The following is a 15037-nucleotide window of genomic DNA, read 5'->3' as shown; positions in this document are numbered from 1 at the left end:
GGGGGGAGGGGAGGGGGAGGGGGAAAGGGAGGGAGAAGGAGAAGGAGGAGAAGGAGGAGAAGGAGAAGGAGAAAAGAAAAGAAAAGAAAAGAAAAGAAAGAAACAAAGGAAAGCGAAGATGACTTTCCACCTGCAAGCAACTCTGAAGTCAAAATGCAGAAGAGGATTAGAGATTGGAACAGGCAGTTTTAGGCTGGGTAAACATCCTGAGCACAGTTGACAAGCACGAGGAAGAAAGCTGAACAGGGAGGCAGGGGGCCCTGCAGAGGAAACGTCATCAGCTGAAAGCAATTTCAAACTTTCTGTACAAATTCATCTCACAAGTGGTCACTCTGGACCAAGTGTGACTCCTGGCCCTAAGTGTACGTGTCAAAGGCAATCTTTGACATCTTGTGTGGGACATTTTCGTAAGGAAGGCCATTAATAAGCAAAGTGCCAGGTGGTGGTTAATGCCATAAAGAAAATAAAGTCCAGCTGTGGGAGGGAGATAGCCAGAGGCAGGGACTGGGATGATGTGCCCAGAGATGTCAGTCAAGGGGTGACATCTTGGAAGGGATGGGGCAGGTGAAAGCATTCACAAGAGCACGATGCCTTGAATAGCTTGTGGAATCATGTCTGCTTCCTTGAGTCAGATTGACAGCCTTGTGGAACTGTGTTATCTCCTGTGAACAGGCGCCACGGGTTCCATGCAGGAGGAAAGGCTCTTGTGGGTCCTTGGACAGTGAGAGCTGGTTTCTCGAGGACTGACATTATACATCTCTGAGCAACAGCCCCAGATGTAATTGCCGGCCCTTCCAATACAGCTCCCTGAACGTGAAGGACCTGAGCTTATACTGCGACTTCGCCCTCGCTGCCCCATCCCCAACCTCCAGTCACTTCTCCTGTTCAGCAGCATCCCCAGCCTCTGAGGACTGAAACATCATATTGCCAGTGCTCAGTGCTCTATTACAGTGTCCTCCGGTGGTCCAGAGCCTCCTGTACCTACGTCCTGTAACCTGGTGTCTGAGGTAGGGGCTCCTGAAGTACCAGGGGGAACACAGAAACCTAACTAACCATCATGATTGGCCAATGATGAAAAGTTCCTCTCTAGGACTTTGGAAGTTTACAAAGGACTTCGTCAAAATGCAGGTCACAAGAAGGAAGCAAACATCTATGCTTCCGGCAGGGCACAAACGGTGGGATCTGTGGAATATATTAAAGCAACACAGATGGATTTCAGCCGGAGCCCTCTGCATAGGAATCTGCCACACTGTGGGAGACAGCTTGCACATCCAAACTCAGGCTACTCAGCCAAGACCGAGCCTAAAGAGAGAAGCTTATACTTGAGCCTGTCCATCGCCTCCTCCTGGGATGAAGAGAGTGTCTCCCTGGGGGCTCTGGAGGCTCATCTGCACCTTTTATAGTTGAGAATGGTATTTCCATCCTGAAGGACGAAAAGTACTGCACTGAGCTATATTCTATATAAGCACATAAAACCAGAATATACTAAACTTAAAAAGCCATCCTGGGGGCTGGTGAGATGGCTCATTGGGTAAGAGCACTGACTGCTCTTCTGAAGGTCCTGAGTTCAAATCCCAGCAACCACATGGTGGCTCACAACCACCCATAATGAGATCCGACGCCTTCTGGTATGTCTGAAGACAGGTACAGTGTACTTATAATAATAAATATATCTCTGGGCCAGAGCAAGTGGGATTGACTGGAGCAAGCAGCGGTCCTAAATTCAATTCCCAACAACCAGATGAAGGCTCACAACTATCTGTACAGCTACAGTGTATACTCATATGCATCAAATAAATAAAGAAATCTTTAAAAAAAAAAAAAGCCATCCTGACGAATCTTCTCCTGGAGAAGTGGACTGGCGCATTGTAATTAACCTTCATCTTGCCTGTGACACGACCCTGGTGGCAGCTCAGTGAAGCCATATGTTTGATCTCAGAACAGTGTTTCTAAATGCATAGAATAAAAAGTAATGCTGGGCGGTGGTGGCACACGCCTTTAATCTCAGCACTTGGGAGGCAGAGGCAGGCAGATTTCTGAGTTCGAGGCCAGCCTGGTCTACAGAGTGAGTTCCAGGACAGCCAGAGCTATACAGAGAAACCCTGTCTCAAAAAAACAAAACAAAATAATAGTGTTCCAGTCCAATTCTTTTGAGAATTATCAATTTTGTTTTGAAATTACAATGTCTGTGGTTCGTTCACTTCTTAAAGATATGGGGGAGTGCCTAAGGAATGTGATAGGGACAAAGTATCAAGCAAAGTGATATTTTGTGTAATTGTAGCAATTGTTCTATGATACTAAGTGGCTGGAGTTGCCAGCCCTGTTTTTCTGCACTTCCAGTCCTACCAGAAGTAGGGGTGAATGGAATTGAGTGTATAGTGTAGAATTCTCCTATGTTCCGGAATAAGAGCCAATATGAATATCTTTTAGTAACTCGGTGTGTCAAACTCACAGCAAATGTTAATGCTTGTCCCCAGCACCTTTGCTCAGAAGAGAAAGGTGGAGGGTCACAGTGGAACAGAACATGAGGGCATTGGAGACAGGAGCAGAGACAACAGCAAAAGGAAGATGAGACCTCATCAGCATCCCATGTCCCCCCATGGATAGCCTGGAACTGGCCCCTGCCGTTTCTCCTACCCCCCGGAGGTCTGACCTGTGCTCTCCAGAATCAATGAGCAGACTTTGGGCCGTTGTGCTTGCAGAAGCGTCCCCAGTTGCTCATTAAAAGTAAGCACCCGGACCTAGTGAATTGATCTGCTTCACCCCAGTCCTGGGAGGATGTTACAGATCAGATGATGTCTTAAGGTGGCTGACACTACTCTCAATTACTGTCGAGTGCATATGCCCGTCTCTGCCCCAGGAATCCAGGCCCTGCCCATGGGGGAAGAGCTGGCTCACAGAAGAAAATCAATGCCAGAGCTCCATCCGTGAGGGTGATGAGGTCATGTCATAGCTATTGGGCTTTCGATTATCTTTAGAGACATGAAATGTCTCACTCAGTCTCCTTTGAAAACATGAATACAGAATATAAAACCCTACTCAATAAATGCAACAGAGATGACTAAGATATCAATTCCAGAGAGGTGAAGAGAAAACTAAGGTCAATAGAGAAAGGGGGTGGGGGGGAGTGACCACACACAGACACAAGCACACCAGGCACATGATAGCGAAATATAAAAGGGAGAGCCAATGTGTCAGTGGTGGAGCATTTATGTGCTGAGGATGGGAGGGGGGACTGAAGGAGCGGGAGGTGTCTTCCCTAACCCAAAAGAAAAGACAAGGAAGAAGGAAGGGGGAGGGACAAAGGAAGAGGGAAGGAGGGAGGCAGGCTGTGAGGGAGGGAGGGAGGGAGGGAGGGAGAGAGAGAAGGAAAGAAAAACAACTCAATAGATTTAAATTTGGGATAAATATTACAATATGTTTTTCAGAAAGCTCGCTGACTTCTCTTTACCTTCTGGAAGTCTGTGATTCATATTTGTTAAAGAGGGGAAAAATGCTTTTCTAAAGGCAGTGAGCTTCCAAAATTTTATTTTCTAGGGACCAAGGTCTCTGCCATTGAGAATACACCTTCATGTGGCATTTGGGCCCATAAGTCACAAAAGGCCTTTGAGTCCTTTGCCTTTCCATAGATTTGAACACCAAGGACACTGCATGGTAACGTTTTCTCCTGTCCTGTGAACAGAGGCAAGGACTGGATGGAGAGTTAGTCATGGCCACTGAGCTTACTAGAGACCAGTCATCTCTGGAAATCCTAACAGGGGGTGCAGTAGCAGTGAGTGGAGTCGTCTTTGTGTACCTTTCTCCACAGTTACTATCAAGGAGCCATTTATGAACTGTTTCTAGAACATTCTTCTCTTGTTGAGGCTCAGCAAGCTCCTTCAGACCCCTTTTCATTTCTTAATGTCCCTACCCATTCATGCCAGAAAGCTGATTTCCACAAAAGACTACCTGGTTTCCACAAAACTTCAAGCTTTTGAAAATGAAGGTGCATAGGCAACTTCAGGATAAAGCCCTTGTTCTATGCCTTGTCCAACCTGATTGTTGATGATCCTGGGAAGCCAGGAAGAAAGCCACAAGAGGTCTCAGGCTTTGGTTATATCAATTTTCAAATACTTTAATAATAAACAATGACAGAGAGTTTAGGTCAAAGATCAAAGTGCTGCAAACCCTCTCTGAACACCGCTTCACACCATGAAAAAACCTGTGAAGCACATGGTTGTGACGTCCAGGGCTGTTAGCCGCCATTTCTATCCATAGTGGTGACCCCTTCCAGGTTGATAAGGAAGCAAGTGTTAGCCACCATTTCTATCCATGGTGGTGACCCCTTCCAGGTTGATAAGGAAACAAGTGTTAGTCCCTAACCTCATTTACCTGGGTGGTTGAATTATAACTGTGAAGATGGGAGAAAGGGCATTCACCAGCCAACCATGAAAACCCACATCTCCACAGATGCACTGAAATTGTCTTAGCTAATTACTAATCAAAGAGAGAATGGGAGCCCCGAGGGAAGGAATGGGGATGGGCATGCTAGGGTGATGGATTGGAGAAGGAAAGAAGCCAGGGCCCTGGGCTCAGAGGACAGATATGACGCAGCAGTGGAAAAGCCCAAACTGTGTCAAACCCCTGTCCCCACCTCAGACATATACATTTAAATGTCCCACTGTCCTTTTTTCATAGTGTTTAGCAAGAGCCACTGCCCATTTCTTTTGGAAAGTCTTCCCTGTGGTTTGTGGAGTACTCACAATCCTAACAGTGAGTCCAGGTCCCCGACTGGGCTGGCTATAAGGAAGTTTACCCTTCTGTCTGCAGCAACTGGCCCACTGTGTGGATGAGCATCCCAACCATCATATCAGAAGCCTCCTATGATGTCTATAAAGCCAAAGCTACTGAGGAGAATGGGAGACCAGTAGTGGTCAGATTTCCCACTACATGGATCTTCTCTTCCGTGGAAGCAGCCAACTCATACAAACTAGCGAGATGGAAGATGGTCAGATGGTATGCCAGGAACATTTAGATCCATGGATACCAGCTCACCAATGCCAACAGACAATCTCCTATCCGTGAGCCAGTATATTCCCCATTTTCCTTAGGGTAGTTGGGTAGGACATCTAAAGCCAGGCACTAAATGGGTTCTGATACACAAATGTACCTTCTTGTGTAATAGCCACTAAGCTCAGTGCCACAGAGACATCAGATGCTCTGGGACATGCACTGGTCAAATTGCATGGACAGAGGAGGAAATACCATGGCAGGTAGAAGATTAGTATAGGGGCAAAGGAGCATCGAGGTACAACAGTGGACTACTATGATGGCTCAAGTGGATACAACCATGGGACCGTGGAGCACTGTGATGGCTCAGGTGGATTCAACCATGGGACCATGGAGCACTGTGATGAGGTAGTGGAGCACTGTGATGGGACCATGGAGCACTGTGATGGGACCATGGAGCACTGTGATGGGACCATGGAGCACTGTGATGAGGTAGTGGAACACTGTGATGGCTTAAGTGGATACAACCATGGGACCGTGGAGCACTGTGATGAGGTAGTGGAGCACTGTGATAGGACCATGGACCACTGTGATAAGGTAGGTAGTGGAGCACTATGATGTAATGGTAGGTCACTATGATGGAATATTATACGGGGAAGGTATAGCAGTGTGATAGAATTTTAAAACATTGTGAGAGTTCGTTCATAGGAAGCACTATGCTTTGAGAGCGTTGTTTTGGAACAATGGAGCGCTGATATGAGACAAAGGCACTGTGGTGGACAGTAGAGCACCATAATGGGACATGGAGCACTCTGATAGGACAGTGGATTATTATAAGGAGGGAATACAGCATTGCAGTGGGACGGTGTGACATTGTGAAAGACAGAACACTGGAACAACACAAGGGACTGTAGTGTCAAGACAGCATTGTAATATTGTTTGATGCACAGTGGAGCTTCCTGATAGTACAGTGAAGAATTTTGATTGGATGATGAAGCATTATGATGGGACATGGGGCACTTTGATGGGACAGTGGAGCACTGTCAGTCAAGGGACAGTGGAACATTATAATGGGACTGAGCATTGTGATGAAAAAGATGCACATTTTGATTAGTTAATGAAGCATTGAGATGATATCACTGTGATGAAACATTGGAGCACTATGATAGGAAATGGAGCACTGTGGTGGGACAGTAGAGAACTGCAATGGGACAGAGAACTGGGATGAGACAGGTCAACATTGGGATAGAAGGACAACTGTAATGAAACAATGGGGTATTGTGATGGAACACCGATGGCACAGTGGTGCCCCTGGGATAGGACCATGGAGCACTATCTTGGGATGGTAGAACACTACAGTGAAGCAATGGACAGAACATCGTGATGAGTTGAACACACCTTGTGATAGAATATTAGAATTATACGGTAGAGCATTGTGGTGAATCAGGAGAGCAAAGCATCATGATGGGACACTGGAGCACTGTCATAGGACACTGGAGCACTGTGATGGGTCATTGGAGCACTGTGATGGCACAGTAGAGCAGTGGGATGGGACAATGGAAAACTGTGATAAGAAAGTCAAGGATTATGAAGGAACAATGGAGTATGGTGATAAGATGGTGGAGCATTGAAATAACACAGTGGAGTACTAGGATGGCACGATAGAGCATTGGAATAAGAAAGTCAAGGATTATGATGAAACAATGGAGCATGGTGAGCAGTAAATAACTGTAATGAGATGGTGGAGCACTGGGATAGAATAGTGGAGCACTGGGATGGGATGGTGGAGCACTGGGATGGGATGGTGGAGCACTGGGATGGGATGGCGGAGCACTGGGATGGGATGGTGGAGCACTGAGATGGGATGGTGGAGCACTGGGATGGAATAGTGGAGCACTGGGATGGGATGGCAGAGCACTGGGATAGGATGGTGGAGCATTGGGATAGACTGGTGGAGAACTGAGATGGGATGATGGAGCACTGGGATGGGATAGTGGAGCACTATGATGGAACAGTAGAATACCATTATGGGATGGTAGAGTATTCTGATGGGACAAAAACACACTCTATTTGGGTCTTTGAAGCATTGTGAAGAAAATAGACATTTTATAGAGAAATGGAGGAGTGTTGTGAGGGTCAGTGGAGGAGTGTTACAGCCCTCAAGTATTGTTTAGAGATACTGCAATGTTTTAATTTTTAAATGTGCGTACCAAAAATTATCATAAGAATTCTATGAAAAAGATATTGTTTTCAGCTCAGAGTTTTGGTACACACGTATAATCCCAAACACTCAGAGAAATCCCAGCAGAAGGAGCATGAGAACATGGCACACCTGGCTTGCAGAGTGAGTTTGAGGCCTGTCTGTGCAACTTAGTCTATCTTAAAATGAATTTCAAAAGAAGGGAGTACTCCGGTATAGTTCAGTGGTACCAGTCCCACCTGTCATGCCCAATAGCCCTGGGTTCAATCCCCAAAAATAAACAAATGACCTTTTTTTAGTGTATAAATTAAGTATTTTAAAATTTTTAATTAAAGAAAACATATGACACTCAGGTGCCGGCGTTGGACTCTGAAATGTCAACGAGGCATTAAGCAAGCATTGCCTTCTGCCACACCCAAATCGGCAAGTGCTACGTCAAACTTCCTGAGCCCTCGGGAAGGTGAGCTATATCAAGTGAGGAATCTTTCCTTGTGGTTCAGGACCGACCCTGACTCAGATCTCACAGGCCATGAGAGCTGCAGTGGCTCAGCCACTGGTTTCAGCCTTAGCTATGAGACACCTTTTTTTTCTGCATACTCAATACAGTCTTGATAAACAGGGACCTGGGCACCTGTTCTCCTTGGGTGCTCAGTGACCCCTTTTCTAACTCTCTTCATTAAAATCCACCACCACAGTGGCAGCTCCAGTTGTTTTGATGTGAGCAGTAGTCAAGAGAGCCAGTCAGGTTCATTTCCTATGCTTCCAGCGCGGGTCTCCATCCACCACACACATTCTCCATGGAAACGCTCCAGCCCCTTCTGGAAGCTCTCAAATCTCCTTGCTTAACAGTAATCAAAGGACAATCCCACCAAGTCAATCAATGAAAAAGCTCTCATTAACAGCCTTTCCCAAAGTTAAAAGGTCTCTAACAAGGAGCCATTAAAGGCAGACATTCAAAGTTGTGTTTCCCTGGGCTGTTCGCTAAATTAGACTAACTGTTTAGCTTGAAGGAAAAGGGCAGTGTGTCCTCACCTGGAGCATGCAAAAGGTCAGCACATTCACCCCTCTGAGGGCCTCACAGCAGGGCCAGGAAGATGCAGGGTATGCGTTTCTGGGAGTGGGGCACCCCATTTGGGTTTCCTGCTTCCTGAGTTCTGACTAAGCTATTTGCTGTACTCGTTGAGGGACGGAACACTGAAAGCATTTAAAATCAACTGCCCTGCAATTTTCCAAGTCATGATGGTTTCCCACAGGCTTCAGAGAAAAGGGTTTTCCAGGCTGGAACAAGGAGGAAAGGAGGGAGGGAAAGAGGGACTGGGAGATTGGAATGGGGAGAGGGGGGATGGGGAGAGGGAGAGAAAGGGAAACTGGCTAAGAAACAAAGTCAAAGGGTTGGTGTAGAAGGAGGGTGTTGCATATTTTCATCAAGTTCTCTCTCTCTCTCTCTCTCTTTCTCTGTCTCTCTGTCTCTCTGTCTCTGTCTCTGTCTCTGTCTCTGTCTCTCTGTCTCTCTGTCTGTCTGTCTCTCTCTCTCTCTCTCTCTCTCTCTCTCTCTCTCTCTCTCTCACACACACACACACACACACACACACACACACACATCTCTAATCTGTGTTTTGTAGCTCTCCACTAACTGGTAGCAAGGCAGTATGGAAGATTAGCAAATTTAATTTAGGATCCCACTGTGCCATAAAACCTATTCACTTTTGTCCAATTCGGTGTAGGGAGGCTGTGGGTTTAGGAGGGCTGGAAGTCCACAGAGCTAACCCATTACGAAGGACAACCTAGACTTCTTCCTTTTTTATGAGATATATACACCTTACACATTTGGAATATTTCAATAACGGGCCTGAGGAGCTGTGCAGTGTGGAGAGGGCTATCTGTTGTTGGTTTTCTGCTAGCAATGGCAATGGGGATTAAACCTAGGGCTCCCTCCATGCTAAGCAAGCACTCTACCACTGAGCCCCAACCCCGAGAGTAGTATTTCTGAATGCTCTCTCCATATTAGGAAATGGCAGACGGACAGCGGTGATGCACGCCTTTAATCCCAGCACTTGGGAGGCAGAGGCAGGCAGATTTCTGAGTTTGAGGCCAGCCTGGTCTACAGAGTAAGTTCCAGGACAGCCAGGGCTATACAGAGAAACCCTGTCTTGAAAAACCAAAAAAAAAAAAAAAAAAAAAAAAAAAAAAAAAAAAAAAAAAAAAAAAAAAAAAAAAAGAAAGAAAGAAAGAAAGAAAGAAATGGCAGAATCACATAAACTCCCAATCACGTCACACTATTCCTACGAGCCACTCATTATTTTTTTTTAAAGAAGTAAGACAAGAAGTACCTCATTTGTGTTTAAACAGTTAAGAACTGTTTAAAACTTGATTTTCAGGTAAATTTTGTGCCCTAACAATATTCTGATATTAAAAAAAAAAAAAAAGTCCGGATGTTCTTCAGTGGATAGAGGGCTGGCTTACTACACCAAAGGTCATGAGTTTGATCCCAACATGGCCTATAATGGGCGGGTGGACTTGGCACACAGGCTTGTGATCTCAGATACTCCAGAGATGGAGGGCAGTGGGTAACTTTATGCTTATTATTCTCTGCTTCAGCCAGCCCAGGGCCACTCAGGATAAAATTCACCCTCACTCCAAAAAATGTCCTACGTATGTCTCTATTCATATCCTCAACATATTTAAACTCTGATGAGAAGATATGAAAATGTAGTGGTTAGGAACTGCCTTGAATGATTCCCTTTGGAAATAAGATACAAACTTTGTAACGGACAAAGTGAATTGTTACCGTGTTTGTTTTGTCAAATGGACAAAGTGAACTGTTACTGTGTTTGTTTTGTCAAACTCCTCTGATCAGTAAACTTTGTTTATTATTTGCGGTGCTGGGAAGTGGACCAGGAGGCCTCTTGTATTCCAGCATGACCTCTGAGACTGAGGTATGCCTCTGAGAGCACGGAACATACAAAATAGAGATAAAAATATTGTCTAAATTGAATTGCTGCTGGCTTGAGAAGACTGCGAGACTTGGGGAAATAGCGGGTTTTCTGAGCCAGTGGGTGTTTGTGAGTTTGTTTCTTAGCTTCCTTGTTCGTTTGTCTGGAGGACTGAACCCGTCCTGGCTGGTACCCATTCCTCCATGACTCCTTAGCCCCCTAAAAGGAGGCCAAGGATCCTCCTGTTTCCAGGATCCCACGCCTGGGAAAGAATGCTTGGCTGTGAAAGATAGGATCATGTTTTCTTACTCACGACAGAGGCATCTCCTCTGCTGTAATTACACAGAGCGGGTCATTCCACAGCAAGCTCTGCCTGCTGAAGGGCAACTATGGAAAACATCCTGGGGTTTCTACCATAGTAGGTATGTAATCCTGGCTCTTCACTCTAGCATGAAAGGAGTTCAATGAGCTGGCAGAAAATGGTTGGCCAAGGCAAGCCAAAAGTTAGTCACAGCCCTGAGACCCACCATGAAGTACGCAGCCGCAGAAAACAGAAGCCCATACGTGCGTAATTGGGTTGGCCCACGTCTTAACAGCTTAATCTGATGTTGCTCACTCTGCAGGCTCACCTGCCCTCGCCCTAAATAAATAGGACTCAACCCAGTTACTCACCAAGACCCCCTTGGCGGATGTCTGTGCGTGTGGCTCCGCCAACGATAAACTGAGGGTTGGGACACAATTCCTGAAAGGAGTTTAGGAAAAAAAAAAAAACACAAGTCAGAAGATGTTTAAGGATGGGGGCTGCACAGAACTCAGACCTGGAAGACGCCAGTAGGTTGTCCACCACTACACGTGCGTGACTCTACTCCTCTGGCAGATCTCTAAGACCAGAGAAGGGAGGACACCAGAGACACTCAGCTACCGGTCCACAGGACAAAAGCTGGAGCCCAAAGCCCCTGTAATGAGCGGGATTTTGATTACTCTGCAGGCTGGGTGTGTGGGTGTGTGCCCTATGGGTGTGACAAGGCCGAAGGGTGTGTTGTGGCAGGAGAAAGGCGAAGGCTGAGGTACTAATACACTGAGATACGACCCTGCCCATTGGGCAGCAGCCCTCTTTACACAGAGGCCCAATGAGAGGGCTATTTGACAAAAAGCATTGCACCCTATGGACACCCCTTAAACACCTGACTAGAAAGCAGGGATCTTGGAGCTGATTGGATCATGACGGTGTCAAGGATGAAGTCAGGGATGAGCTGTCAGGGAGGACCATTTCCAGACAGGAGAACTCGGATAGGATAAGGTCATTCACCAGCCTCCACTTGGCATCTGCTCACTGGTGATGTCACCTAGACTAGGGGACAGGGACCAGGAGGCTTGCTTTAAGCTTTTTTCTTTGTTTACCCAGGAAGGACCTACCAGGCCCCATTCTGGATATTACAGTATCACAGCAGGCAGGGAAGAGGGAAGGGATGGTGGACTGAAGAGAACAAAGGGAAGACACTGGCCTGGAAGTGCTTTTGGTTGGCACAGGCAAATCAAGCTGACGTCATTGGGAAACAGAGTAAAAAGACTAGGGGCATGTTAAAAGTCCAGCAGGAATTCTGGCTAACCAGCCTGCCACATGAGGACAATGGCGGTCTACTACAGTACAGTCTACAGAGGGGTGTCCAAAGGAGACAGTCAGAAGGCAGGACACAGGACAAATTGTTAAGGGGAAAGGGTGGGAGCTCAAGGGACCAAAGAGAACTTAGAGTACATTTCCTAAGGGGCATGAAATCAATGGGCTGCTTGGTTACAGACAGGCATTGCTCACTCCAGAGCCGTGAAGAAATGATACATCCGACCTGACAAGGAGGCAAGGGAGTGAGCTGAGCAAAAAGGGTGGGGCCCAGGTGGAGCTGTGAACAGGAGGAGTTCTGAGATCCTACAGTAGGAGACAGAACTTTCTGGAAGGCAGTCCTATAGTCCTTTATGAACCTGTCAGCTCCTGCTTTCATGGCCAGAAACAGCCCCTCCCCCCTTCCCTCCCCACCCCGAACACCTCACTCTCCCACCCAGGTGTCACTTTTTATTTACATCTTTTTTCATTGAGAATGTTAACTGTTACTGATACAAAATTCCAACAGGAAGTAATAAAACCCCCTAAGATTTCCAGCACATCCTTCCAAAAACTGTCTTTAGTATAATAGCGCATTTTCATGTGTGTCTCTGTGTGTGTGTGTGTCTTAGCCAACTTTCCTGTTACTGTAACAATGTAGCCAGGGTAATCAACTTACAAAGAAGAAAAGTTGTCAGGCAGGGTGATACACAGCCATAATCCCAGCACTTGGAAGAAGGAAGCAAGATCATTATTTTAAGGGAATGTTAAAGACTCTCTTTAGAGAAGGAAGGGAGTAGGAGATGGGGGGCAGGGGGAGGAGGAAGAAGAGGAGGAAGAGGAGGAAAAAGAGGAAGGAAAATCTCCTTTGGGTTCCCATCTTTGGAGGTTCAGTCCATGATCGGTTCCATTGTTTGGGGGTCTCTGGTGAGGCAGATGGCATGGCAAGAATGTGGTAAATGAGGCCTGATCACCTCATGACTGCAAGGAGGGGGAAGAGAGAGAGGGAAAGAGAAGAGCCAGGGGCCTAATTCCCCCTTCAGAGAAAGGTTCTCAGCAACCGCAGATCTCATCCCACCGTACGTCCCAATCATCCTAAGGTGGGCCTTCCCCCCGACCCCCCCCCCGTGTGTGTGTGTGTGTGTGTGTGTGTTCGTGTGAGTCTGTGTGATCAAGGTAGCTTTTACATCTTTTATTAGAACAAAGAGGATTTTACAGTTGCATTAAAGCACCATGAATCATTCAGCCAGCCCTCCAGTGAGGGAGATTTAATTTTTGCTCTATTTTGTTTTAATCTTCGGCAGTCTCTGGTGGCAAATGAAAGAAGGGCACGACGGGCCAGAGAGATGGCTCGGCAGGTACACGTATACCTGTACACTGTATACTGCCACCAAGCCTGACAAACAACATAAGTTCAATTCCTGAGGACTCATTGGGGGAAGGGAGAACCTCCCTCTGCCTTCACACATGATGGGACATGGAACACACACACACACACACCACACACTACACAACATAACATACATACATACACACAACACAACACACACTACATACACACAATACACCCCACAATATACACACACAGCACAGACTACATACCACACTACACACACACAAGCACATATATCACATACACATACCATACACAACACACATACATATATGCACAACACAACACACACAAAACACATATAACACACACCACAACACACATACAACACATACCACAATACACACATACATATACTACACACAGAACATATATACACCACACTGCAGCACATACATATAACGCACAACACATGCCCAACACATACAATACATACCACAGCACACACATTTATACACACCATACACAGCACACTCATACATACACAGCACACACACAGCATACACAAACACATACACACACCACATACACACCACACACATACCATACATACATACATACCACACACACACACACACACACACACACCATACAGAGCACATACACACACAACACACTACACCCATATCACATATACCACAGACACACAGCACATACATGCCACATACACACCACACACATATATACCCTACCCACACACACACACACACACACACACACTACATTAACTATAAAACGGTAACAACAGTGCTATTCTCAGGTGCTCAAGAGCTCCCATCCTCTGGACCATTATTTCCTGACAACTAAGAGGTGGAGGAGTTTGAAAAGCCTAGCCAAAAGGTAACAGATTGGAAAATCTTTTAATTTAAATGTTGCTTGTATAAAGAATGAAGTAACCTCGAGACAGAAGGGAAGAAAGCACATTGAATGGGGCTTTGAAAGAATCTCTTTCCTTAAACAATTCTTTTTAAAAATCCCTTCCTCCTGTTATCCTGCTAAATGGACATAGTAGCAAACTGCTCTCTAAATGTGTATCTCTATACCACCGATTCTCACAGCAGGGAGGTGGTTCAAAATGCAGACTCTGGGTGTCACTGAAGTGCTCAGCCACAAATGGGGCAAGCATGTCACACTTCGTCCCCTCAAGACTCAGGGACCAGCTCAGAAGAGGGGTCGGAAAGACTGTATGAGCCAGAGGTTGGGATGACCAGAGTAAAACAATGTCTTCTAGACAAAGCCGGACACTCAGGGACTCATGAAGCAGGGACAGGATGGGAAGGTGGAGGGGGTGGGGTTTGGAAGGAGTTAGAGGGGTCGGGATCAATAGGATCGACAGCCATTGTAAGCATATCTAAAATTCTTGAATAATTAATAAAAATGTTTTTGAATTTGTTCATCCATCACTCCCATGAAATCTACCTTCTTCACAACTCCATAAAACTACTCTCCTACATCTCCAGTAACCCAGAATGAGCATTTTCTGACCCGTCTCACTGGATGCTCCTTAACGGTTGCTACCATTGGCTTGCTCTCCCTCTAATAGCCTTCCTCTGTGGCGTGTGTCTTCACAAGCTCTTGAGTTTCATGTCTCTCAATACGCTGTCTCGGTTTCCCCTGTGGACTCCTGTTTTCTCACTCTAGGAACCCTAGACTTGGTCCTCAGCCTCTGTTCAGGACCCATTTCCGACGTCATTTCACGTCCCCTGTATCCTCATGAGCAAGGTATTGGGGAACTCAATCAAACTCAACTACTAACCACAGACTACGCTGTGCTGCTTCTGAAGTGACTCCACCCTGCCTGCTCAATGCCATCACATTGTTCATCCTGTCATTGTGACAGAAGCTAAGGACACTCATATGCAATGTCTGCTAAGCTCTGCTACAATCTTAGGTTAAAAAGAGAGAATGTTGGCAAAGCCATTCAG

General features: G+C 46.2%; 1 protein-coding gene across 1 annotated transcript in view; it reads right to left on the bottom strand.

The window, feature by feature from the left end:
* The window catches only part of Capn8 (calpain 8), a 68855-nt gene that overhangs the window by 51135 nt on the left and 2683 nt on the right, over positions 1-15037 (bottom strand). Inside the window, 1 exon segment of the mRNA XM_031342985.1 lies at positions 10795-10864. Within this exon segment, the coding sequence (XP_031198845.1) occupies positions 10795-10864 (70 nt within the window).

Source organism: Mastomys coucha, unplaced genomic scaffold (genome assembly GCF_008632895.1).
Source record: "Mastomys coucha isolate ucsf_1 unplaced genomic scaffold, UCSF_Mcou_1 pScaffold1, whole genome shotgun sequence".
NCBI classification, from domain to species: domain Eukaryota; kingdom Metazoa; phylum Chordata; class Mammalia; order Rodentia; family Muridae; genus Mastomys; species Mastomys coucha.
Note: the sequence above shows the minus strand (reverse complement) of the source record. Positions and strands in the feature narration are given on the sequence as shown.